Source organism: Aegilops tauschii, chromosome 2 (assembly GCF_002575655.3).
Source record: "Aegilops tauschii subsp. strangulata cultivar AL8/78 chromosome 2, Aet v6.0, whole genome shotgun sequence".
NCBI classification, from domain to species: Eukaryota; Viridiplantae; Streptophyta; class Magnoliopsida; order Poales; family Poaceae; genus Aegilops; species Aegilops tauschii.
Genome location: NC_053036.3, coordinates 628,592,120 through 628,619,881, shown reverse-complemented (window position 1 = coordinate 628,619,881; position 27,762 = coordinate 628,592,120). Strand labels below are relative to the sequence as shown.

The window sequence follows — 27,762 nt, the reverse complement described above, 5'->3', positions numbered from 1 at the left end:
GCAGAGGCGTCCAAGAGGGGGAAGAGCTCCCTCGCGGATAACTCAGCATGGGACGTCGACAGCAGCCCGGAGCCGCGCCGCCGAAGCAAGCCCCTGGCCGCATCGTGAGTACTCAAAAGACTCTGACATATTCATGTATTCGGCCTCTTTGATTCGTAGTTTTAACGCGTTAAATCATGCGCTTGTAGCCCGGCCCACGACAGCTCCCCTGTGATCCTCATCAGGAGGTTCGCTGGATTCAAAGGCGATGGCCAGCGAGTCACCGCCGGCCTCTCAATCTCCCACAGCCAAGGGCGACGAGGTGCTGTCCCAAAGGACCTTCCCGGGCCAGGGAGAGGTTCAAGAGGCTGTCAGGGTGGTGCCAGAGGATGACCCTTCGGCCGCCGGACACCCGGGAGAGAGGACCCCCATGGAGACTAGCGATGGGGGCCGTGTACAGTTCGGACCCCAGCCGAATACGGTTCCGGAGACCTATACGGCTCCGGAATCCGGCAAGCAGCCTCCTTCAAAAGAAGGAGGTGTGCCTATTCTGCTGGTGACCTCTGTCCAGCCAGAGGCACCGGATAATCTGCTGGAAGCGCTGTGAGGCGCTTCCATTGTGGAGGAACACCGTATCCTTATGGGTACGGTGGTTGAGAGGGTTCAGTCCGTCAAGAGCGGACTGACCGAAGCCTGCACCAGCCTGCTGACAGGCTTTGAGGTAAGCGATGCGAAAGAGAAGGTCATAGTATAGATAGTGTAGCCCCTAAGACACTATCCGATGTTCGGAAAGAAAAGCCGGACAGAGGATCAAGTAATTTTTGCAGGAAACTAACTAAATATGTCTTATGAAAACAGGCGTCACTGTTGGCCGCCACCTCTCATGCTGCTGAGGTCTCCGGACTAAAGCAGAGTCTGGAGCGGGCCAAAGAAGAGCTCGGCCTTGTTAAAAGGCAGCTGGAGGACAAGCAAGGTATGTGGAGACTTGTTGTATATTCGGAAAGAATGAATGGTGTGTATTGATCGTAGTGCTGTGATATTTGTAGGAACGGCGACTGAGGTTGAAACCCTCAAGAAAGTGCTGGCCGAGGCCGAGGAGAGGGCGGGGAAGGAACAAGCCGCCCGGAAAAAGCATGAGGCCAGGGTTGGGGAGGTCCAGCAGGAGATCCAGGATGCTTTGAAGAAATACGAGTCCTTCGAGCGCCAGCATGTGGACCAAGAGTCCGAACTTGAGAAGGCCCGCCAAAGCGCACAAGAGGCCCGGACCGAAGCCCAAGGCGCCCTCCAGGAAATCCAGGAGGCCAAGAAGATCGCGGCAGGTAAGGCTTTTATTATGCAAAGCAAGTATGTGAAGAAGAGGTATCTCTTACTGACCCGGATTTGGAGTTCTCCAGGGGCGTTTGCGGATCTGCCGTGCAGCGTTTCTGACGCTGCTGAATTCTTCCGAGCCGAAGAGGGGAGCTCAATGGAGAAGCTATTCTGGTCGCAATACCTTGCGCCAGAACATCCGGTGCCCTTGAGCGACCAGCTAAAACAGCTGGTCGAACTGCATAGGGTGGCCGAACTGGCCATGGAGGACTTAATAATCCGGCTGTGGCCAGCCGAAGCTATACCCAGCAGCTACTTCGGTCTCGTGAAGCGGCTAGTCGACGCCTGCCCTCGGCTTGACGCCATCAAGCGGTCGGTTTGTATCGAAGGTGCACGGATGGCCTTCGCCCGTGTCAAGATGCAGTGGGCGAAGATGAATGCTGCCACGGTCACGACCGAAGGACCGCCCGCGGGCAAGGAGCATCGCACGCCCGAGCGATATTTTAGCGAAGTCCTGAAGGGATCCCGCCTTGTGGTGGGGCAATGTACGAAAGATGTAGTCTTTGAATGAATACAGTTACATTGTCTCGCCCTGTATTATAAAAACAAGTTTGGCTATGTAATATAATGTTTGTTTAATATTTTACCTCCTGTGCGGCCGTTTTTATGAAATTTTGAGAGCTGGCTAGTCGTCGGCTTCAGCCCCCACGTAGGTAGTACGGGGGTGTTCGGGATGGAATCTAAACACTCTTGATCCAATTTGTTTGGTCCTTGAAGGAGGTGTTTAGCGCAATGAACCAGGCAATCGGACTATGTGGCTTTATCACCCTCACTTAGCCATAGGAGTTCTACAATGAAAACTTAGGCGCGGCCCCTAGTATCCGAACTAGCGTACTGTAAACACCTGATCGGGTAAGAGTCGATTCATCGCATGGTGCAGAAAAAATCGCTAAAGATTTGAAACCTCCGAAGAGATGACCGGCTCTCGCCGCATCATGACAGTCAGTTTTCAGTTTTCTCTACTGAGGTGCTCATCCGGATAAACCCGGACACAATCGCAGTAGTTCTCCCTTTACTACCCTAGCCGATATAGCGGAACGTAAGGTAGCAAGCACAGGAGCCGCGCAACCCAACTATTGACCAAAGACATGATTCGGAGCCAATGCATATAATGCTAAATTCGGGGTGCCGAACTGTATCGTAAAAAGTGTTCGGACTTTGTTGCCGTATTATGGGTCGCAATGAAGCCCCTGGCAGATTAAAGCGTATCAAAGTGTACGGTCGCAAATTTGAGAAGATTATCAAAGAAAAAGGGAAAAAGAGGTAGTAAGCTAGTGCCATAGAAGTTGGGCCACAAACTGTTTTCATTATAGTTTGAGTAATACGTCAAAGCGTATTTGTACAAGTGGTGCAATAAGCAACCGGGCTATTTAACATGCCACAATCAAGGGAGAGCTGCGTGTGGGTCCTGAAAGCAGGTAGAGTGATCGTTAAAGAGACCATCTAAGAATTCCCTTGTACGCCAGTGCTTCTTGCCATCTTGGTGTATCCATCCTACCTAGAGGACCGATGATCAGGTCATCAGAAGAAACTTGCGGAGAAAAGACCTAAAAAGGATAAAAAAGAAAAATTGAAAGTGTGTGTGTCCAGGAGCGGTCAAGCCGTATTATAGATCATAAGCTAGTTATGCCTCCGTCTATGCCCTGTTGGGGATCGTAGCAGAATTTTAAAATTTTCTACGCATCACCAAGATTCATCTATGGAGTATACTAGCAACGAGGGGAAAGGAGTGCATCTACATACCCTTGTAGATCGCGAGCGGAAGCGTTCCAATGAACGGGGTTGATGGAGTCGTACTCGTCGTGATCCAAATCACCGATGACCGAGTGCCGAACGGACGGCACCTCCGCGTTCAACACACGTACGGAGCAGCGACGTCTCCTCCTTCTTGATCCAACAAGGGGGAAGGAGAGGTTGATGGAGATCCAGCAGCACGACGGCGTGGTGGTGGATGTAGCGGGATCTCGGCAGGGCTTCGCCAAGCTTCTGCGAGAGGGAGAGGTGTTGCAGGGGAGGAGGGAGGCGCCAAAGGCTGTCTTCTTGCTGCCCTCCCTCCCCCCCCCCTTTATATAGGCCCCCTGGGAGGGGGGGCGCCGGCCAAGAACCCATCTATGGGGGGGCGGCGGCCAAGGGGGGAAACTTCCCCCCCAAGTCAAGTGGGGCGCCCCCCCACCCTAGGGTTTCCAACCCTAGGCGCAGGGGGAGGCCCATGGGGGGCGCCCCAGCCCACTAAGGGCTGGTTCCCTTCCCACTTCAGCCCATGGGGCCCTCCGGGATAGGTGGCCCCACCAGGTGGACCCCCGGGACCCTTCCGGTGGTCCCGGTACAATACCGATAACCCCCGAAACTTTCCCGGTGGCCGAAACTGGACTTCCTATATATAATTCTTCACCTCCGGACCATTCCGGAACTCCTCGTGACATCCGGGATCTCATCCGGGACTCCGAACAACTTTCGGGTTTCTGCATACTCATATCTCTACAACCCTAGCGTCACCGAACCTTAAGTGTGTAGACCCTACGGGTTCGGGAGACATGCAGACATGACCGAGACGCCTCTCCGGTCAATAACCAACAGCGGGATCTGGATACCCATGTTGGCTCCCACATGTTCTACGATGATCTCATCGGATGAACCACGATGTCGAGGATTCAATCAATCCCGTATACAATTCCCTTTGTCAATCGGTATGTTACTTGCCCGAGATTCGATCGTCGGTATCCCAATACCTTGTTCAATCTCGTTACCGGCAAGTCTCTTTACTCGTACCGTAATGCATGATCCCGTGACTAACTCCTTAGTCACATTGAGCTCATTATGATGATGCATTATCGAGTGGGCCCAGAGATACCTCTTCGTCATACGGAGTGACAAATCCCAGTCTCGATCCGTGCCAACCCAACAGACACTTTCGGAGATACCCGTAGTGTACCTTTATAGTCACCCAGTTACGTTGTGACGTTTGGCACACCCAAAGTACTCCTACGGTATCCGGGAGTTGCACGATCTCATGGTCTAAGGAGAAGATACTTGACATTGGAAAAGCTCTAGCAAACGAACTACACGATCTTTGAGCTATGCTTAGGATTGGGTCTTGTCCATCACATCATTCTCCTAATGATGTGATCCCGTTATCAATGACATCCAATGTCCATAGTCAGGAAACCATGACTATCTGTTGATCAACGAGCTAGTCAACTAGAGGCTTACTAGGGACACGTTGTAGTCTATGTATTCACACATGCATTACGATTTCCGGATAACACAATTATAGCATGAACAATAGACAATTACCATAACAAAGAAATATAATAATAACCATTTATTATTGCCTCTAGGGCATATTTCCAATAGTTTCCCACTTGCACTAGAGTCAATAATCTAGTTACGTTGTGATGAACCGAACATCCATTGCGTCCTGGTGTTGATCATGTTTTGCTCTAGGGAGAGGTTTAGTCAACGGATCTGCTACATTCAGGTCCGTATGTACTTTACAAATATCTATGTCTCCATTTTGAACACTTTCATGAATGGAGTTGAAGCGACGCTTGATATGCCTGGTCTTCCTGTGAAACCTGGGCTCCTTCGCAAGGGCAATAGCTCCAGTGTTGTCACAGAAGAGAGTCATCGGGCCCGACGCATTGGGAATCACCCCTAGGTCGGTAATGAACTCCTTCATCCAGACTGCTTCATGTGCTGCCTCCGAGGCTGCCATGTATTCCGCTTCACATGTAGATCCCGCCACGACGCTTTGCTTGCAACTGCACCAGCTTACTGCTCCTCCATTCAAAATATACACGTATCCGGTTTGTGACTTCGAGTCATCCAGATCTGTGTCGAAGCTAGCTCGACGTAACCCTTTACGACGAGCTCTTCGTCACCTCCATAAACGAGAAACATATCCTTAGTCCTCTTCAGGTACTTCAGGATATTCTTGACCGCTGTCCAGTGTTCCATGCCGGGATTACTTTGTTACCTTCCTACCAAACTTACGGCAAGGTTTACATCAGGTCTGGTACACAGCATGGCATACATAATAGACCCTATGGCCGAGGCATAGGGGATGACACTCATCTTTTCTCTATCTTCTGCCGTGGTCGGGCATTGAGCCGTGCTCAATTGCACACCTTGCAATACAGGCAAGAACCCCTTCTTGGACTGATCCATATTGAACTTCTTCAATATCTTGTCAAGGTACGTACTCTGTGAAAGACCAATGAGGCGTCTTGATCTATCTCTATAGATCTTGATGCCTAATATATAAGCAGCTTCTCCAAGGTCCTTCATTGAAAAACACTTATTCAAATAGGCCTTTATACTTTCCAAGAATTCTATATCATTTCCCATCAATAATATGTCATCCACATATAATAAGAGAAATGCTACAGAGCTCCCACTCACTTTCTTGTAAACGCAGGCTTCTCCATAAGTCTGTGTAAACCCAAACGCTTTGATCATCTCATCAAAGCGAATGTTCCAACTCCGAGATGCTTGCACCAGCCCATAGATTGAGCGTTGTAGCTTGCATACTTTGCTAGCATTCTTAGGATCGACAAAACCTTCCGGCTGCATCATATACAATTCTTCCTTAAGGAAGCCGTTAAGGAATGCCGTTTTGACGTCCATCTGCCATATCTCATAATCATAGTATGCGGCAATTGCTAACATGATTCGGACGGACTTCAGCTTCGCTACGGGTGAGAAAGTCTCATCGTAGTCAACCCCTTGAACTTGTCGATAACCCTTAGCGACAAGTCGAGCCTTATAGATGGTCACATTACCATCCGCGTCTGTCTTCTTCTTAAAGATCCATTTATTTTCTATGGCTCGCCGATCATCGGGCAAGTCAGTCAAAGTCCATACTTTGTTTTCATACATGGATCTTATCTCGGATTTCATGGCTTCTAGCCATTTGTCGGAATCCGGGCCCGCCATCGCTTCTTCATAGTTCGAAGGTTCACCGTTGTCTAACAACATGATTTCCAGGACAGGGTTGCCGTACCACTCTGGTGCGGAACGTGTCCTTGTGGACCTACGAAGTTCAGCAGTAACTTGATCCGAAGCTTCATGATCATCATCATTAACTTCCTCCCCAGTCGGTGTAGGCACCACAGGAACATCTTCCCGTGCTGCGCTACTTTCCGGTTCGGAAGGGGTGACTATCACCTCATCAAGTTCCACTTTCCTCCCACTTACTTCCTTCGAGAGAAACTCTTTCTCCAGAAAGGACCCGTTCTTGGCAACGAAGATCTTGCCTTCGGATCTGAGGTAGAAGGTATACCCAATAGTTTCCTTAGGGTATCCTATGAAGACGCATTTTTCCAACTTGGGTTCGAGCTTTTCAGGTTGAAGTTTCTTGACATAAGCATCGCATCCCCAAACTTTTAGAAACGACAGCTTAGGTTTCTTCCCAAACCATAATTCATACGGTGTCGTCTCAACGGATTTCGACGGAGCCCAATTTAAAGTGAATGCAGCAGTCTCTAATGCATAGCCCCAAAATGAGAGCGGTAGATCGGTAAGAGACATCATAGATCGCACCATATCCAATAGAGTGCGATTACGATGTTCGGACACACCATTTCGCTGAGGTGTTCCAGGTGGAGTGAGTTGTGAAACGATTCCACATTTCCTTAAGTGTGCACCAAATTCGTGACTTAAATATTCTCCACCACGATCTGATCATAAGAATTTTATTTTCATGTCACGTTGATTCTCAACCTCACTTTGAAATTCCTTGAACTTTTCAAAGGTTTCAGACTTGTGTTTCATCAGGTAGACATACCCATATCTACTTAAGTCATCAGTGAGAGTGAGAACATAACGATACCCTCCGCGAGCCTCAACACTCATTGGACCGCACACATCGGTATGTATGATTTCCAATAAGTTGGTTGCTCGCTCCATTGTTCCGGAGAACGGAGTCTTGGTCATCTTACCCATGAGGCATGGTTCGCACGTGTCAAATGATTCGTAATCAAGAGACTCCAAAAGTCCATCTGCATGGAGCTTCTTCATGCGCCTGACACCAATGTGACCAAGGCGGCAGTGCCACAAGTATGTGGGACTATCGTTATCAACTTTACATCTTTTGGTATTCACACTATGAATATGTGTAACATCACGTTCGAGATTCATCAAGAATAAACCATTGACCAGCGGGGCATGACCATAAAACATATCTCTCAAATAAATAGAACAACCATTATTCTCGGATTTAAATGAGTAGCCATCTCGAATTAAACGAGATCCAGATACAATGTTCATGCTCAAAGCTGGCACTAAATAACAATTATTGAGGTTTAAAACTAATCCCGTAGGTAAATGTAGAGGCAGCGTGCCGACGGCGATCACATCGACCTTGGAACCATTCCCGACGCGCATCGTCACCTCATCCTTTGCCAGTCTCCGCTTATTCCGTAGTTCCTGTTTTGAGTTACAAATATGAGCAACCGCACCGGTATCAAATACCCAGGAGCTACTACGAGTACTGGTAAGGTACACATCAATTACATGTATATCACATATACCTTTGGTGTTGCCGGCCTTCTTGTCCGCTAAGTATTTGGGGCAGTTCCGCTTCCAGTGACCACTTCCCTTGCAATAAAAGCACTCAGTCTCAGGCTTGGGTCCATTCTTTGACTTCTTCCCGGCAACTGGCTTACCGGGCGCGGCAACTCCCTTGCCGTCCTTCTTGAAGTTCTTCTTACCCTTGCCCTTCTTGAACTTAGTGGTTTTATTCACCATCAACACTTGATGTTCCTTTCTGATCTCCACCTCCGCTGATTTCAGCATTGAATATACCTCAGGAATGGTCTTTTCCATCCCCTGCATATTGAAGTTCATCACAAAGCTCTTGTAGCTCGATGGAAGCGACTGAAGGATTCTGTCAATGACCGCATCATCCGGGAGATTAACTCCCAGCTGAGACAAGCGATTGTGTAACCCAGACATTCTGAGTATGTGCTCACTAACAGAACTATTTTCCTCCATTTTACAGCTGAAGAACTTGTTGGAGACTTCATATCTCTCGACCCGGGCATGAGCTTGGAAAACCATTTTCAGCTCTTCGAACATCTCGTATGCTCCGTGTTTCTCAAAACGCTTTTGGAGACCCGGTTCTAAGCTGTAAAGCATGCCGCATTGAACGAGGGAGTAATCATCAGCACGTGATTGCCAAGCGTTCATAACATCTTGGTTCTCTGGGATGGGTGCTTCACCTAGCAGTGCTTCTAGGACATAATCTTTCTTGGCAGCTATGAGGATGATCCTCAGGTTCCGGACCCAGTCCGTATAGTTGCTGCCATCATCTTTCAGCTTGGTTTTCTCTAGGAACGCGTTGAAGTTGAGGACAACGTGGGCCATTTGATCTACAAGACATATTGTAAAGATTTTAGACTAAGTTCATGATAATTAAGTTCATATAATCAAATTATTCAATGAACTCCCACTCAGATAGACATCCCTCTAGTCATCTAAGTGAAACATGATCCGAGTTAACTAGGCCGTGTCCGATCATCACGTGAGACGGACTAGTCAAGATCGGTGAACATCACCATGTTGATCGTATCTTCTATACGACTCATGCTCGACCTTCCGGTCCTCCATGTTCCGAGGCCATGTCTATACATGCTAGGCTCGTCAAGTCAACCTAAGTGTATTGCGTGTGTTCCGAGGCCATGTCTGTACATGCTAGGCTCGTCAACACCCGTTGTATGCGAACGTTAGAATCTATCACACCCGATCATCACGTGGTGCTTCGAAACAACGAACCTTCGCAACGGTGCACAGTTAGGGGGAACACTTTCTTGAAATTATTATAAGGGATCATCTTACTTACTACCGTCGTTCTAAGCAAATAAGATGCAAAACATGATAAACATCACATGCAATCAAATAGTGACATGATATGGCCAATATCATTTTGCTCCTTTGATCTCCATCTTCGGGGCGCCATGATCATCTTTGTCACCGGCATGACACCATGATCTCCATCATCATGATCTCCATCATCATGATCTCCATCATCGTGTCTTCATGAAGTTGTCACACCAACGATTACTTCTACTTCTATGGCTAACGCGTTTAGCAATAAAGTAAAGTAATTTACATGGCGTTATTCAATGACACGCAGGTCATACAAAATAATAAAGACAACTCCTATGGCTCCTGCCGGTTGTCATACTCATCGACATGCAAGTCGTGATTCCTATTACAAGAATATGATCAATCTCATACATCACATATATCATTCATCACATCTTCTGGCCATATCACATCACATAGCACATGCTGCAAAAACAAGTTAGACGTCCTCTAATTGTTGTTGCAAGTTTTTACGTGGCTTGTATAGGTTTCTAGCAAGAACGTTTCTTACCTACATAAAACCACAACGTGATATGCCAATTTCTATTTACCCTTCATAAGGACCCTTTTCATCGAATCCGTTCCGACTAAAGTGGGAGAGACAGACACCCGCTAGCCACCTTATGCAACTAGTGCATGTCAGTCGGTGGAACCTGTCTCACGTAAGCGTACGTGTAAGGTCGATCCGGGCCGCTTCATCCCACAATACCGCCGAAACAAGATAAGACTAGTAGCGGCAAGAAGAATTGGCAACATCTACGCCCACAACTGCTTTGTGTTCTACTCGTGCATAGTAACTACGCATAGGCCTGGCTCATGATGCCACTGTTGGGGATCGTAGCAGAATTTTAAAATTTTCTACGCATCACCAAGATTCATCTATGGAGTATACTAGCAACGAGGGGAAAGGAGTGCATCTACATACCCTTGTAGATCGTGAGCGGAAGCGTTCCAATGAACGGGGTTGATGGAGTTGTACTCGCCGTGATCCAAATCACCGATGACCGAGTGCCGAACGGACGGCACCTCCGCGTTCAACACACGTACGGAGCAGCGACGTCTCCTCCTTCTTGATCCAGCAAGGGGGAAGGAGAGGTTGATGGAGATCCAGCAGCACGACGGCGTGGTGGTGGATGTAGCGGGATCTCGACAGGGCTTCGCCAAGCTTCTGCGAGAGGGAGAGGTGTTGCAGGGGAGGAGGGAGGCGCCAAAGGCTGTCTTCTTGCTGCCCTCCCTCCCCCCCTTTATATAGGCCCCCTGGGAGGGGGGGCACCGGCCAAGAACCCATCTATGGGGGGGGCGGCGGCCAAGGGGGGGGAAACTTCCCCCCAAGTCAAGTGGGGCGCCCCCCCACCCTAGGGTTTCCAACCCTAGGCGCAGGGGGGAGGCCCATGGGGGGCGCCCCAGCCCACTAAGGGCTGGTTCCCTTCCCACTTCAGCCCATGGGGCCCTCCGGGATAGGTGGCCCCACCCGGTGGACCCACGGGACCCTTCCAGTGGTCCCGGTACAATACCGATAACCCCCAAAACTTTCCCGGTGGCCGAAACTGGACTTCCTATATATAATTCTTCACCTCCGGACCATTCCGGAACTCCTCGTGACGTCCGGGATCTCATCTGGGACTCCGAACAACTTTCAGGTTTCCGCATACTCATATCTCTACAACCCTAGCGTCACCGAACCTTGAGTGTGTAGACCCTACGGGTTCGGGAGACATGCAGACATGACCGAGATGCCTCTCTGGTCAATAACCAACAGCGGGATCTGGATACCCATGTTGGCTCCCACATGTTCCACGATGATCTCATCGGATGAACCACGATGTCGAGGATTCAATCAATCCCGTATACAATTCCCTTTGTCAATCAGTATGTTACTTGCCCGAGATTCGATCGTCGGTATCCCAATACCTTGTTCAATCTCGTTACCGGCAAGTCTCTTTACTCGTACCGTAATGCATGATCCCGTGACTAACTCCTTAGTCACATTGAGCTCATTATGATGATGCATTATCGAGTGGGCCCAGAGATACCTCTCCGTCATACGGAGTGACAAATCCCAGTCTCGATCCGTGCCAACCCAACAGACACTTTCGGAGATACCCGTAGTGTACCTTTATAGTCACCTAGTTACGTTGTGACGTTTGGCACACCCAAAGTACTCCTACGGTATCCGGGAGTTGCACGATCTCATGGTCTAAGGAGAAGATACTTGACATTGGAAAAGCTCTAGCAAACGAACTACACGATCTTTGAGCTATGCTTAGGATTGGGTCTTGTCCATCACATCATTCTCCTAATGATGTGATCCCGTTATCAATGACATCCAATGTCCATAGTCAGGAAACCATGACTATCTGTTGATCAACGAGCTAGTCAACTAGAGGCTTACTAGGGACACGTTGTAGTCTATGTATTCACACATGCATTACGATTTCCGGATAACACAATTATAGCATGAACAATAGACAATTACCATGAACAAAGAAATATAATAATAACCATTTATTATTGCCTCTAGGGCATATTTCCAACATGCCCATGGTATTTTGAGTGCGTAGTTATGTACGCGCAGTACGAATGCCGCTACTTGGCTGGGACTGGGACGGAGGCCAAATTGCTAGTCGAGCTCTTGACAAGCTGGGCTGTCCTGCTGCCGAGTAATCCGGACTCGTTTGACAGTGTCCGGGAGCTCAGCCGACGAACTAAGGTTCTGCTTGAGAAGGCTGCTCTGTACTTCTGCTGCTAATGCAGCGGTGTGCTCCTCGGTACGGAGGGAGCGTTCCGTGTTTCCGTTGACTGTTATGACGCCGCGTGGTCCGGGCATCTTGAGCTTAAGATAAGCGTAGTGTGGCACCGCGTTGAAGCGCGCAAAGGCGGTTCGTCCAAGCAGTGCGTGATAGCCGCTGCGAAAGGGGACGATTGTTCGGAGATCCGAAGACAACCTCTAGTGTGATTGAGCCCGTACAACGGGCCTCTACACCTGGTATGACTCCTTTAAAGGTAGTCTTTGTGGGCTTAATTCTTGATGGATTAATGCCCATTTTGCGTGCTGTATCCTGATAGAGTAGGTTCAAGCTGCTACCACCGTCCATGAGGACTCGCATGAGGTGAAATCCGTCAATGATTGGGTCGAGGACCAGTGCGGCTGAACCGCCATGAAGGATACTGGTCGGATGGTCCCTGCGATCAAAAGTGATCGGGCAAGAAGACCATGGGTTGAACTTTGGGGCGACTGGCTCCATCGCATAGACGTCCCTGAGCGCGCTCTTGCGTTCCCTCTTGGGGATGTGGGTAGCATATATCATGGTCACCGTTTTAACTTGGGGGGGAAACTTCTTCTGTCCCCCTGTGTTCGATGGCCGGGGCTCCTTGTCATCGTCCTCGCTTTGCGACCCCTTCTCCTTGTTCTCGGCATTTAACTTGCCGGCCTGTTTAAAAACCCAACAGTCTCTGTTGGTGTGATTGGCTGGTTCGTCGGGGGTGCCGTGTATCTGGCATGGGCGACCGAGTACGCGATCCAAGCTGGATGGGCCCGAATTGTTTCTTTTGAACGGCTTCTTCCGCTGGCCGGACTTGGAGCTGCTGAATCCGGCGTTGACCGCCGTGTCGTCGGTATTATCACCGTTGTTTCGACGCTTGTGTTTGTTGCGTCGGGGCTTGCCGTTGCTATTTCTGGCTTCCGTAGTGCCAGGTTCGCTTGCATTGTTGTTGCTACGGGCTAGGCAGCTATCTTCGCCCGCGCAAAGCGGGTCATAAGTGCCGTAAGGGCTGCCATGGACTTCGGCTTCTCTTGGCCTAGGTGTCGGGCGAGCCATTCGTCCCGGATGTTGTGTTTAAAGGCCGCCAAGGCTTCGGCATCTGGACAGTCGACGATCTAGTTCTTTTTAGTTAAGAACCTAGTCCAGAGTTTCCTGGCTGACTCTCCGGGCTGTTGAATTATGTGACTTAAGTCATCGACATCCGGAGGTCGAACATATGTACATTGGAAGTTGTCAAGGAAGGCCTCTTCCAAGTCCCCACAGCTGCCGATAGAGTTTTCAGGCAGACTATTCAGCCAGTGTCAGGCTGGTCCTTTGAGTTTTAGTGGGAGGTATTTGATGGCATGGAGATCATCGCCGCGGGCCATATGAATGTGAAGAAGAAAATCCTCGATCCATACCGCGGGGTCTGTTGTCCCATCGTATGATTCGATGTTTACGGGTTTAAACCCTTCTGGGAATTCGTGCTCCATTACCTCGTCAGTGAAGCAAAGGGGGTGTGCGGCGCCTCTATATCGGGCCACGTCACGACGTAGCTCGGATGGAGTCCGTCTGTGGTTCTCGGCCCGGGAGTGAGTATGATTATTGCGTCCGGCTAGATAGCCGTTATCGCGCGTCGGGGCACGTCCCCGTGATCCATAGATCGATCTATTCTGACCTGCTCTACTATCCAAGTCCTGTCGCAGGTCATATGTATGTCCCCGAGCTGTTTTATCTCCACCTTTACGGTGAGGTGGGGCAGGCTGGTGTTCGGCTTGTGCTGCCGCTTTATCCCGACCACGTGGTGGTCGGTCAGCCGCATTGCGCGATGGTGGTACGGGCTCCAACGCCTCATCAACGAACTGAGGTAGCAATTTGCGCTTCAGGTAACTTTTGGCTGGGAGCTTTAGGCTGTATTCCTCGACTCCCAGGACATCAGCCCATCTATCATTGAGCAGATCTTGATCAGCTTGAAGCTACTGCTGTTTCTTTTTTAGGCTCCTTGCAGTGGCTATTAGCTGGCGCCTAAAGCGCTCCTGCTCGAGAGGTTCCTCAGGCACAATAAAATCCTCGATGCCGAGGCTCGCCTCATCCACGGAGAGCGGAAGATAATTACTGTCCTCCGAGTCTTCGTGTGTGGCATGTTCATCAGGGCTAACTTGCCCGTCTTCTCGTTCATCTTGTTCGGAAGTTGCCTCGATGGGGTCTTCATTGTCTTCGGCACTGTCCAGAGTGTTATCTTCTCCTGTGCCGGTGTTGCTGTCTTTGTTGCGGCGTGATTTAGAGCGGCGCCGCTGACGCCGGCGCTTTGGTTGTATCTCAGGAGGTTTATCCTCAACTGGATCTTCCTTGTCGTCGCCGCTATCCTTTTTTGGTGTATCCACCATGTATACGTCGTATGAGGAGGTGTCTGTCCATCGTCCGGTGAACGGCGGGTTTTCGGCCTGCTCCTCTCCAGCATCATCGTCCATACCGTCGATGTCTTCGGAGCCGTAATCGAGCATGTCAGTTAGGTCTTCGACAGTGGCTATTAAGTGGGCGGGGGGTGGGAAGCGAAATTCTCCGTCATCAGCCTCCAGTTTGAACCGGATATAATTCGGCTGTGAATCCCCCGCTAAGGAGAGTGTTTTTAATGAGTTTAGCACGTCGCCTAAAGGCGAGTGCCGGAAGATGTCCGCGGAGCTGAATTCGACAATCGACGTCTGATCAAGCTCGACGTGCGCGGACGCACATGGTTCGGAACTTGTAGCCGAAAACGAGTCCGAGGTTCCGGTGACACGGATCCCACTCGAAGTTGGGTCGGTGTGCGGCTCTGACGCCGCTGAGTCTGCGGCTTCCGTGGCGGGGTCGAGCCTTCCGTCCTCGGATGGCGCAATCTGCTCCGGATCTAGGGCCAGAGCAGTTACAGGTGCTATCCCCTGGGCATGGTCCGATGACAGATTTAAGTCATGTTCATCGTGGCGACAGGGAGCGGCTGCCGTGATCTCGAATCCGTCGAAGATCAAGTCTCCGCGGATATCCGCGACGTCATTCAAGTTTCCAAATTTGACCTGACGGCCAGGGGCGTAGCTATCGATCTGCTCTAGATGGCCAAGCGAGTTGGCCCGAAGTGCGAAGCCGCCGAACACGAAGATCTGTCCGGGGAGGAAGGTTTCTCCCTGGACAATGTTTTTGTAGATGATTGACGGGGCCATCGAACCTCTTGACGACGACACAACGGAACTCTCAATGAAAGCACCAATGTCGGTGTCAAAACCGGCGGATCTCGGGTAGGGGGTCCCGAACTGTGCGTCTAAGGTCGATGGTAACGGGAGACGGGGGACACGATGTTTACCCAGGTTCGGGCCCTCTCTGTGGAGGTAATGCCCTACTTCCTGCTTGATTGATTTTGATGAATATGAGTATTACAAGAGTTGATCTACCTCGAGATCGTAATGGCTAAAACCCTAGAAGTCTAGCCTGTATGACTATGAGTATGATTCTTCGTCCCCACGGACTAAGTCCTCCGGTTTATATAGACACCGGAGGGGGCTAGGGTTGTAGAAAGTCGGTTACAGAGAAAGGAATCTTCATATCAGGACGCCAAGCTTGCCTTCCACGCCAAGGAGAGTCCTATCCGGACACGGGAGAGAGTCTTCGGTCTTGTATCTTCACAGCCCATCAGTCCGGCCCACGTACCATAATCCGGACGCCCGAGGACCCCATACTCCAGGACTCCCTCACCCCCATCGAGATAGATTCATCCACTGCCATCCTTGAAACCCTAGCCGGAGAAGAAACTTCGGACTGTGAGAGGACCCTAACCCAACGACCCCTCCGGCGGACCACCAAGGCCGGGGAACAGTGCAAGGACCGTCCTTTGGTCAACCCGAGTGGATTCCGCGACGAGGCACAGCAGGAAGGAAGCAAACACTCAACGACGGCCGTCGCCATTGAGAGGAGGTAAACCCTAGGAAAGATTGAAAGAATCGCCCAGGACACTTTTTTTTAGACAACTAAACTTAAACTTATTCATCTGAGTTCTCGGCCCGTATTCTGCAGCCCATGTGTACCGTGGGCTTACTTCCCCAACAGCACGCACTGCATCGTGCGAACCCCCCCCCCCCCCCCCCCCCCCCCCCCCCCCCCCGCCGCCGCCAGCACCGACGCCGGAGGGCGGCCGGAAGATGGCCTCGCTGGCGATCCCCGACGAGCTACTAGTGAACATCTTCCTCCGCCTCCCCACCTCAGAAGACCTCATCCACGCCTCCGCCGCCTCATCACCGACCGCTCCTTCCTCCGGCGCTTCCGCAAGATCCACCCCCCGCCCCTCCTCGGCTTCCTCGACCCAGTTGTTCACCGCTTCCACCCCGCCGTCCGCCCTCACCGCTCCGCGCCGGCGGCCGGCGCCGTCGCCCTCGCCGCCGACTTCTCCTTCGCCTTCCTCCCCGCCCCCGGCTCCTCCTCCGCCTTCCTCCCCGCCCCCGCCCGGGACTGGACCGTGCGGGAAGTCCGCGACGGCCGCGTCCTCCTCGACAGACCCCGCCGCCACGACTCCGGTGATGGGTTGGAAGCCCTCTTCAAAGAGATGCTGGTGTGCGACCCCTTGCACCGGCAGTATCTCCTGCTCCCCCCAATCCCCGATGACATGGCCGCTTCGGTTGCGGACCACCTCATGATATATGGGCAGAGCTTCGCCGAGACCTTCCTCGTCCCTCCCGGCTACGACGAGGAGGAAGCTGCTACGGCTACGGCGGAGACGTCATTCAGGGTGATCTGGGTGGTGCTGCTCTAAGCTAAGCAGATGGCCGTTGTCTTCTCTTCCCGCACAGGGCAATGGCGAGCCCTGACTCGGAGCGTGTCGTTGCCTCTACCGGATTTCACATGGATGGTTCACTTCAGGTCGCGCCATTACGCCCATGGCTGCTTCTACTGGATTTCAGGTGAAAAATTGTTGGTGCTTGACATTCAGAGGATGGAGTTCTCCATGGCTGACCACCCACCTTGTGCCAGAGCTCCGAGCGATGATGTGGCCATCGCGGAGGCAGGCCAAGGCACGATTCGGATGTTTGTGCCTACACCCAACACAGCTCGCCGTAGTTTTACGGTTTGGCGAAACAATGGTGGGAGTTCCTCCCAGTGGCAGTGGCAGATGGAGAATGAGACAATCTCGCTGCCTTCTGGGTCCTTGCTCATGGGTGCAGTGGGGAGGCACTTGCTCCTATATCATGTCGGAAGCTCGTCGATCAGGCGAGGTTGTTACACGCGGGGCGTCGACACATTTCAGTTTGAGAGGGTGTGTGGTTCTGCTTCATTGCCCAAACCGTCTCATGTATATTGCAACTTTCCACCGTCGTTATTATCGTCACCGAGAGTGTCAAGTGGTAAGCTTTCTGTTGAATGCCAGAAACCTCCTTCCCTTCATATCACTACCACACAGCTTACTGTTCAAATACTCATAATATTTATCTGTTATCTCCCCTAAACAAAATATTTGTCATGCAAAATAATACCTCTTTTCCTTAGAAATCCCAATTGTTTTCAGTTCACACCTATGTTTATCTCCTCTTCATGGCGTCTATCTTGAGTTGTAGCTACGCATGTTGGGGCACTTTATTTCATCTATAGTAAGTTACTAAGGTTCCGCACAGAAAACGAATTCACCCGTAGTGATTTACATCAGTACTTTCTGTCAAAAACCCAACTTTGTTTGCCTGCACGCAGATGTAAGCCTTTTTGCACCTTCCCTTGTTGGCAGTGCACTTTTGTGATTCATGATGCCATTAGTGATTCGAGTTGATCCTCTTTGGTATTCAACTCTGATAATTGTACAACCAAGATATCTCCTTTGTTTAGCCTACTGCTGCAATTGAACCTAGGAACCTTCTACCAGATTGCCATTGATGATTTCTATGTGCAAATGTTAATTTTTTTTCTCCCCTTTAATCATCGTCCTCTCCTTTTTATATGTGCTTCCTCCTTTAATTTCTTTCTCATGCACGCCCTTCCTTTGAAGCATGGAAACACACAAATTGAAGGGTACTACACAATTGCCCTTGGTTGCTTCATGATTGAGCTTAACTGCTCTAGTACCATTAAGAAAAAATGTTTAAAGAACTTGGTTGAATATTGGGAGTATAGAATTGCTGGATTTTGATACCGGGTTCTCTATTCATAACTTACCTGCAATTTTATTAAACCTTGATCACTTCATTTACGCCATAAAATGTTTACAGAACTTGGTTTTTTAATCAATGTAGAACCATTCGTATCTAAAGACTAATAGTTGTACGCCATAAAATAGAGTGATTTCAGCCTTGGTAGTGTGCATCTTTAAGTGAAACTGTCAGATAAGTGGAAATTAGCACTAGCTTGTGTCAATGTAATGGTGTGACCTTGTGCAATGCAGCCACACCCCACGCTGACGTCCGAGGAGAGGGGGGAGCTGTGCAGGTGCCTGAACCACAAGAAGTCGATGCTGGAGGCATGGAAGGGTCCGTCCTCTCAGTGGCTGCCGAAGCTCCAAACCCCTTGTTCGTCGTTGATGACGAAGCAGAGGCCGGTTGTGGTGGGCGAGGAGGAGGCGCTGGGGCCGGTGCAGGGGCTGGACCTCCGGAGGGTGCAGGGGCGGGTGGCATAGCTTGAGAGGGCGTGCAAGGAGGCGAGGGGCCTGCCGGTACCAGGGTTGTCAAGGAGGACGATTGCGGCCAAGGGCAACAAGTTCTTCAGCTGGAAGGGCTGCTTGCCTTGTTGGATGTGATACCTAGTCTCATATCCTTTTGTAAGTTCATTTGCCTGATGTGTTGTGCTGGTCTTTTGGTTTTTGCTGCGTGTTGGTCACTCACTGGTTATTAGTCAGGTAGGTAAAATGAGCAAGACTGGCAGCTGAGCTGGGACTTCGAGCTTTCACCATTGTCCCCTGTTTGCTCTTGTCGTCCTGTGCAACTGTTGCGAGATGACACAAAAGCGTTGAGCTCCAGTTTGCAAAAACATCTTATATTGTGGGACGGAGAGAGTACTTCGCATGTTAGTTTTGTCTGTACAGTTTGACCAAATTTATATTGAAGATTTTCAACATCTGCTATACCAGATAAATATTAACACTATGAAAAAGAATACTGTTCCATGATGGATCTAATGATGTTGATTTGGTATTCTGAACACTACGAAAAGAAATACCCGATAAATATAACACTATGAAAAAGAGTACATAGAAACTCCAAAGCGGGATTCATTATTATTTGTGACAAAAGTACAGCTCATGCCACAGGAAATTCAGAACTGAGAATGATTTGCAGGCGGGATCGTTCTCACCCTCGTGTTACCAGCGCTCTGGGTCTGCCATTACAGCTGGGATGTTAGAAAGTTCCCCCCGAAGAAACTGGATACCATAGATACCGCATATAATAGAGCAAGCACACCTGTAAATTCTTGGGGGCAAACATGGTTTGCATCAGTATGTGGGACATGGCACAGGTACAAGATGAGACCAGAACATGTGTAAGAACCGATGGCGACCGACTTCTATGATGATTTTTCTAGCCTGGCTATTTTAGTTTGATTTTATACAGCTGGTATATTTGATTACAGCATATGCTACCTTAATATTTCAGTGAGATTTATACTACTCCGGTGCGCACTAGCTGCAAACAGCATGAATATCACTGTTCACCCGAAAAGGCTGGAACCATATTCATCTCTATCCTTTTCCTTTCAAAAGCTAGACTGCATTGAGCTGACTCGTGTTGATCTATTAGGTTTTATAAACTATAGATCAGTGTAATTTTGTATGATGGTTTCTACATTTGCTCGGCATTGACAGACGCCACTAGATCCCAGTATGATTTTGCATGATGATTTCCACGTTTTGCTGCAGTCATATATTTTTTTTTTGTCTGATTCAGTTGCTTCATGTTTAGCACAGTTGTGTCCAAATGGAGTAAAAACTCAAACTGGATGTTTACCTTTACTGAACAGTCCTAGATCTCAGGGTTGAATTACTGTGAAGATTCCCTCAGTTATTCCAAAACGAAGGTCCACAGCATGCAGCCAGGTCTCTGGGGACCGAAGCTTTGATCCGAGCAGCAGTACCGGTCAATCACTGGTTAAGAGTCAGGTAAGGTAAATGAGCAAGATTGGCAGCCGGGATTGCGGAGCTTTCATCGTTGTACCCTGGTTGTTCTTGCCATCCCGTGCAACTGTTGCTTGATGACTGGTCGACAGTGCAGTGTTATAACCGACGGTACAAAAGCTGTCAGTTATAATTTCAGGCACAGGAAGGAATTAGTGCTCCCTCTGATCCTTTTACTTCACATGTTAGTTTCGTCTTTACGGTTTGACCAAATTTGTAATGTTGAAAATTATCAGCATCTACTAGTATACCAGATAAATACAGTATGAAAAAGAATACTATTCCATGATGGATCTAATGATCTATTTGTAACATCAAGTACAACTCATGCCACAGGAAATTCAGAAGAGAGAATGAGTTGCAGACAGGATGATTCCCAGCCTCGTGCTATCAGCGTGCTGGGCCTGCCATTACGGCTGGGATGTTAGAAAGTTCCAAAAAAAAAATTTACTGGATATCATAGATGCCGTATAACAGAGCAAGCACACCTGTAAATTTTGGGGGCAAACAAACATGGTTTGTATCAGTAGTATGTGGAGTATGTGTAAAAGCTGAAGAGGGTGCAGTTCAAAATTAAATAAGAAAATGAAGAGGGTGTGACAGCAATGGGTTTTTATGATTATATTTCTAGCCCGTTACTTTGATTGATTTATACAACTGGTATATTTGACTACAACAGCTATTGTTGTTACCTTAAAAGGACATTTATGCTACTCTGGTGTGCAGTGCACTATCTGCAAACAGCATCGATAGCACTGTTCATCTGAAAGGCTGCGATCATCATATTCATCTCTCTCTTTTTTCTTCTTCTCATAAGCTACTCCCTCCGTCCCATAATATAAGAGCGTTTTTGACACTAGTAGTAGACTGCGGTGATCTGATGCATGTTCTTCAATTAGGTTTTAGCTAATGGTCTGTCACTGGAACTGTAAATTACCCCTATTATCTTGCATTGATGGTTTCAGTGTGAATTGCTTCACTCCCAGCACATTTGTATCCAAATGGAGTAAAGACGTTCACCTTCACCGAACAGTCCTAGATCTCAGGGTTGAATTACTGTGAAATTCCCTCATTTATGCCAAAGCAAAGGTCCACAGCAGGCAGCCAGGTCCCTGGGGACCGAAGCTTCGATCTGAGCATGAGCAGTACCGGTCAATCATTCTGGGTTTTGATCCGGATGAAGGCAAGGGAAACACGGCAGCTTGGCCATTCAACCAACCAACTGTAAAGTCCGTGCGTCATTAACTATGGTGTCGTCGGTCCTGCATGACTTACCTAACATGCACTCATCTTGGTCATTTTTACACTGAGTCAGTGGTGGAGTAGAAAGCAATATGCGTTTATTTACTGCATCCTCAGGGTCACAATACAGTAGTAGCAGCTAATTACACATGAAGATGAGCGAAAAACAGCGACCTGTCGATGAAGCAGTTGTGGTAGAATCGCAGTGTCGTGCTCTTCCTCTTGCTATTTTCTTCCGATTTCGGAGGATTCGGTCGATTTCGGCGGAAGCCCTGGCCGAAAAGAAGAAGAATGTAGAGACGGCCGTCGTCCTAGAGAAATGCTGGTGGGTGGGGGTGGGATGGTGGCAGCTCCGAGGTGACCACCATGCCGAGGATGCCGCTCCAGTAGCTGCTGCTGCTCTCTCCGTCTCCAGAGACCTGCCCGCTGAGCTCGGCTTGGCCATTGCTGGACTCACCCCAGCAATCCAATGCATCGTGCAGCATGTCTGTGAAGCCAGCTCCGACGCCAGCGGTCCCTTGGAACCACGGCTCCTCGCAGCCGATGATGTGCTCGTCTCCCCTCTCCGCGCCTTCCAGCCCTTGCATCTGCTGCTGGCGGAGGAACTTGCGCACGCTGTCCTCTTCGCGCTCCGGATCATCGCTTCTCAACTTACACGTCGTGGGGTCGCCCTCAGATATCCCAAGGCTGACACTGTTATTATTACCGATGAACGTCAGCGTGGAGGTGGGTGACTCCAGGTCTAGCTTCGCGCCCTGCCATGGCTGCAACATGCCGAGGCACGGGGAGGTGGTAGGCTCTGGCAGGTTTATTGGGTGCAGAGTGATTGAAGTTGGTGTAGAGGCTGCTGTGCGCATCGTGGATTCTCGAGCCAGGCGCCCCTCGGCCTCAAGCCGGGCGCTCTCCCATTGGGCCATGTGGCTGAGGCTGGCGGCGGCCTTGGCTGATCTGACGTCGTCTGCGGTGCCTACGGGAGCTCCGCTGGCGGCCTTGTGGGTGACGGGGTCGATCCCCATCTTGGCCAGCCTCTTCTTGAGGTGGGTGTTCCAGTAGTTCTTGATCTCGTTGTCAGTGCGCCTCGACAGGTGTGTCGCGATGGCAGACCACCTGCACAGTCCCAGGAAGCAACACTTAATAAGAGATGATCATATATGTATATAGGAACGCATATTCATGCATTATCATTGCTGAACAGAATACACAGAATGCCAGCCAAAATTCTTTATTCTGGAAGTGCAAAAAATCAGGAGGATTCTGAATACACAGAATGAAAACGCTGATATTTGGTGCATTCAACACTACAAATTATCCGTCTTGTATTTTGCTTTCAGATGTTATAGGAGTGGAATGCATACGCATGATTTTTTTTTTTTTTGAAGCACTGCATGATTATTATGGGCATACAGCAGTCTGACAAGGTCAGAGACTCTGCACTTGATCTTAGCCCCGAAAAAGAATGCAGGTAAGACATTGATGACACGGCAACAGAAGGATCTGTACTACTCTGAAGGGATCTTAAGTTGGTAACTGTGCTGTAATAATCTGAGTAAAAAAACTATACATGAAAACCACTACACACCTGTTGCCAAGAAGAGCATGAAGCTGGATGATGGTCTGTTCTTCCTGCAGGCTGAACTTGCCCCTCTTGATGTCCGGCCGCAGGTAGTTGGTCCATCTCAGTCTGCAGCTCTTGCCGCACCTCTGCAAACCTGCAAGATGTTGGCCGAACCCTCACCAACTCCGTAGAAAGACGCCTCCGTTCCTCAGCAACCGGATGAAAATCAAGCTTTTGTAGACTCACCGGCCTTGGAGGGCAATGCACGCCAGCTCCCGTGTCCATGCTCCTCGATGTGGGCAAGAAGCTTCTCGTCCTCCTCCGGCGTCCATGGACCTTTCTTTAGGCCGACCTTGTCACAGCATGGTGATCGCCCCATTGGAGTGGCGTAATATGCTGCTGCCTTTCGGAAGCCAAGAGCTGACAGCTGAGTGCAGAGGAGCTAAATAGAGCAGCAGCAGGAGAAGGCAAGTTAGAGCTATACGTCATTAGCACGATATGAAGGTATGAAAACTGAACTTTCCACACCTTATCATCATGACATAAATGCCCTTTTGATGGTTTTGTTTTGGTGCATGTTACTGGGTGCAAGAAGACGTACAGCTCCTCACCGATAGACTGAATGTAAGAGTAACAAGCAAGTGACTTTCAGTTGAGTATGAGTTTAGCATTCAGGTCCATGGCTATGGCCCTCGAAATAAAAGCTGCTATAACTCCAAGCGGTGACCGGACCCCTCCACTGTGACACCAAGTCCAGGTTGGTGAGACCGTAAGGTAATTTTCTTTTTTGCCTGAAGTTATTGAGGGTCAATGTTCGTTACGTATGTTGCTTCATTTTGGGATGAGTCCTCTTAGAGGAGCAACCCATTTGGTACAGCCATTCTGGCAGTCCAGTACAAAACATAGGCTTATTAACATGCAATGTCTACCAATGCTTGGAATTAAGGATTTCATTAGAATCTCTCTCAGAGCTGTTTGGTGTACAATACAGCTGTAGATGAAGTGCAAGTTTCTCTAGCAAATGCCATTTATACTGGTGAAGTAATTCATGGATTAGAAGGTGCTTTCAGTAATGTCACCAATGCCTTACTGATTCCATTTTTATTTAAGTCTAAACTGGAAGCGCAAATAATTGAATTTTATTCCATGCAAAAAAAAAACTGAAACTGAAGTGTGAACAGCTTATATGAACTAAAAAAAATCAATGTTTTTTGTGAGATGTAGGAAGATACTGGAAGCATTGCAGATGAAAAAGTACAAAGACGACACCTGGATAAACATGTATTGGTATGATATGGGACCATTAGGGCAGTGAATGATCAACATCAAACTACATGAGTAGCCTTACTTGCAGTTCTGTGTAAGGAAACACTTACTGAATAGTGGGGGAAATGGGAAGAACACAAAATGATCAATAAACGTAATACTGCACACATATAACACATGGATATAAGAGCTGCACTATCCATCTAGAGAAGTAGACAGGATAACATGCAGTCTCAACCTAAAAATACATGCCCAGTGTATGAGTAAGATATGGGGGTACTTCAACTGAACTACAGCAAAGAGAGGGGAAAGAAAGATACCAGAACTATTTCATGACAAGAAGCATTATATTCATCCTAAGAAAAATAAGCATTATGACATCTTAAAGACATAATTTGTGTTTATAACAGCACAGTTGCACTGTGTTAGAATAAAGACCATGTGAACAAACTAACTGGAGACAGGTCAGGGATGAAACACTTACCTCACTGCGAAGGAACTAAGGACATCCATGACCCCATCGAAATAACTATGTAACATTGCATTATTCAAGATTGTGGTACAGGTTCTTCCATCTGCACATGGCTTTTCAGACCAGATCAACCTCTCGTGCCAGTGGAAGATTGTACCATCTTGTTTATCACCTTGGTTGCTTCCTGCAAAGGAAAGCTTGGACAATCTGCTGGGAAGCTGTTGTTTACCACGTCCCTTCTGTGTCACTCACTGTCTGACTAACATGTTGGCCTGAACCAAACTTGTCAATGGAACAATGAATAAGTTCACAATGTTTCAGTGGCATATAGCTAGAGATTTAACTGCAATTTCAAATAAAGGCCAATTAACAACTGTTATCACGATGAAATCGCTAAATAACACAAATCATGAAATCAGACACTGCAAGTCTACTTCTTTGAAGCTATGGCGATTTGATAGGTGGCATTAATTTGCAATCAGGTTAAAGATTGCATGCATAGGTCATAGGTGGAAATTATTCTCATTAAATTTAGAGGGTCCTGGACTGTTGAAATCTCCAGCACAGGATTACATACCAACAATAACTACAACTAGCAAATTTGCAACCATACAGATAAAGTGTTTTTTCAAAATATAGTAATCCTATGGGTTTGGAAAAGTACATGTGATTCCAATGCAAATACCTCTTCTCAAATACATCTATTATAAAGACATGCACTGCAGGATAGAAGTACCGATGGCAAATAAGGCACTTAAAAATCTACTCTCAGACAGACTGCCATGATATTATGCATAACCTTGATATGACTGTGCATAAAGGTCCTTATGAAACAGTCACTTTTTCAGCACAGACATCTACTCCCTCCGTTCGGAATTACTTGTCGCAGAAATGGATGTATCTAGACGTATTTTAGTTCTAGATACATCCATTTCCGAGACAAGTAATTCCGAACGGAGGGAGTAATTTGCAGAATATCATTGTCCATAACCTCTTCTACTCTAATATGTAAGTTGTGAAAAAGGGGTATGCATACCTAGAGGAAGAATTGATTAGTGAGAACCGACGCTGGTGTCCTCCCATGTTAGTAAATAGGGCAGCTGTTATGACTATTGTAATCTAGACTAGAGAAGCCGATGGACCAATACCAACTTGTGTGCGTCATACTGAACCAACAACCAGTATTAGATGGTAGTAGCAACAACAGACAAGAACTCGTGGAAATTTGTGCGTACTTTAACCCCTGCCACTTGCGCATGATACAGCGTTAGCATGATATGCACAAGTTGATTTTATTGTAAGCTGGAAGGTCCGGACAACATAAAAGCCACCAGCTATGCATTCAGTGCAAAAGAATTAGCAAAAACTAAGTAGAAGAACATAAACAAGAGCACAACAAATGGTAAATGACAGGAACAGGCCCTATGAAATGATGCGCAAAAATCCACACTTTCACGCTGCTACATACATACATACTATAATTCTAGATCCACCTGTGATTATGAAGATGCTCTCTAGCTAACTAATATGGTGGTAAAACCTTTTCAAACAACTGATAGTAAAACTTTATTAGGCAGAATATACAATCAGTGTCCAGACAGGTTCCATCTGGTCTCGGTGACAGTTCAGACCTAAGCATGCCATTACCATTTTGCCAAACACCATTGCTTCTCTGACATGCTCTGGCGGATCACGGATGTGGGGGATAGCAATGTTGGGAAACTGAGAGCAGTGCAAATGCATTGGTGTTACGAAGCACCGAAGCAGGATGAATCAAGACGCTAAGTAAAACTAACATCAAATTTTATCATGATAACTTGATCAGCATTGTCAAAAATGAGCCATGCAGAAGCTCCTCATCAAAGTACATTCCCTGAAACATACACAACACAGCTCACCTTACATGAGAAGAGCATCACACCTGTTGAACCTCGGAAGACCCTGACCCTCTGAATATGCCATCCCAATAGCAGCCTCACCATCCTTCCCTACGCCCATGTAATAGAGTCTCCAATCATATGGCCCATCCATTTGCACCAGGCACGGGGCGCCGACCCCAGCGACGTCCCACTCGTCATCATCCTCTGACGAGCACAGCGCTGGTGATTCACTGCACCGCCTCCACCCTCTCAGCCCGTCCTCCGACACAGCCAACCCAATGCTCACCCCGCCATTGCCATCCAAACCCTCGTACGCCATCATGTACCGACCGGCGGCGCGGTCACGGACGACATGCCCCTGCCGCACCCCGCCTTCGTCGAACGACCCGGGCCCACCTCCCTCGAGCGCCTTCCCCACCCTCTCCCACCGGATGCCGTCCCTGGACCTGGCCACCCCGACCGCGTGCCTCTGCGACATTTCGTCGAACGAGTGGTAGTACATCCGGAGGTCCCCGTCGGCGTGCATCACCACCTTGGGGGCCGCGGCGCAGCGCTTCTCCCAGCCCTGCGGGTGGTCCTCCCCGACCCCGAGGAGCGCGCCGGTGTGGTGGGCCCCCTCGATGCGCGCCCAGTGGCGGCCGTCCTGGCTGATGGCGAGGCCGGGCAGCGCGGCGACGTCCGCGGCGGGGAACGGGGACGCCGCGAGGCGCGCGTCGTTGGAGCCGGTGTAGTAGAGCCAGTACACGGCGGAGGAGGAGGGCGGGGGGCGGCGGGACGGCGACGACGGCGCGTCGGGGCCGGAGATGACGAGGACGTCGCCGGGGCGGACGGCGGCGGTGTCGAAGACCCACCAGTCGGTGGAGGGCAGCAGCGGGTCGGGCGCCACGGGCGCGCTCCAGCGCAGGCCGTCGGGGGAGGTGGCGAGCGCGACGCGCGCCCCGGAGTGGTACCAGAGGAGCCAGTCGCCGGCGGGCAGGCGCTTGACGACGGGGGAGCCCGCGCCGCGGAGGAGGAGGCCGCGGGAGGAGGAGGCGGCGGGCTGGTGGTGCTGGGCCGGGGCCTGGCAGCGGATGGGGGAGGCGAGCGGGCAGCGCGGCGGCTGGAGGAGATTGGCGAGGAGCATGGCGCCGCCGGGTGAGAGCGCGAGCGTGACGGCGGCGGAGCCGGGGAGGGATTTGGATGTGCGGCGAAAAATCCAACGGCCGGATGACAGAGGAAAACGTCACGAATTCAAGCGTTTGTTTGGTTTCATAAGAAGAAATGAACGTGCAAACTAGAATTTT

At 49.4% G+C, this 27,762-nt stretch overlaps 3 protein-coding genes across 7 annotated transcripts; 1 reads left to right on the top strand and 2 right to left on the bottom strand.

The window, feature by feature from the left end:
* Positions 1–247: 247 nt before the first annotated feature.
* On the top strand, positions 248–20,427 carry LOC123497277 (uncharacterized). The gene is made up of 5 exons (XM_073507517.1): positions 248–433; positions 838–892; positions 1,026–1,200; positions 15,996–17,317; positions 18,343–20,427. The coding sequence occupies exons 1-4, from the start codon at positions 248–250 to the stop codon at positions 16,726–16,728; spliced, it is 1,149 nt and encodes a 382-aa protein (XP_073363618.1). The 3' UTR covers positions 16,729–17,317; positions 18,343–20,427.
* A 957-nt stretch (positions 20,428–21,384) lies between these two features.
* Positions 21,385–23,290, bottom strand: LOC109746555 (transcription factor MYB16). The gene is made up of 3 exons (XM_040400122.3): positions 23,108–23,290; positions 22,886–23,015; positions 21,385–22,413 (listed from the first exon to the last, which is right to left on the bottom strand). Exons 1-3 carry the CDS (start codon positions 23,238–23,240, stop codon positions 21,618–21,620), a joined length of 1,059 nt encoding a protein of 352 aa, XP_040256056.1. The 5' UTR covers positions 23,241–23,290; the 3' UTR covers positions 21,385–21,617.
* Positions 23,291–24,266: 976 nt separating this feature from the next.
* LOC109746554 (uncharacterized) lies at positions 24,267–27,762 on the bottom strand. Of its 5 annotated transcripts, none has more exons than XR_006670818.2 (3): positions 26,498–27,762; positions 25,636–25,842; positions 24,267–24,942 (listed from the first exon to the last, which is right to left on the bottom strand). XR_006670818.2 is itself a non-coding variant. In XM_020305673.4 (2 exons), exon 1 carries the CDS (start codon positions 27,600–27,602, stop codon positions 26,499–26,501), a length of 1,104 nt encoding a protein of 367 aa, XP_020161262.1. In that variant the 5' UTR covers positions 27,603–27,762; the 3' UTR covers positions 24,267–24,942; position 26,498. The 5 variants fall into 5 exon arrangements, 3 of the variants coding, with proteins under 3 accessions (XP_020161262.1, XP_045089378.1, XP_045089379.1); XR_006670819.2 differs by having other exon boundaries at positions 24,267–24,881; XM_020305673.4 differs by lacking the exon at positions 25,636–25,842.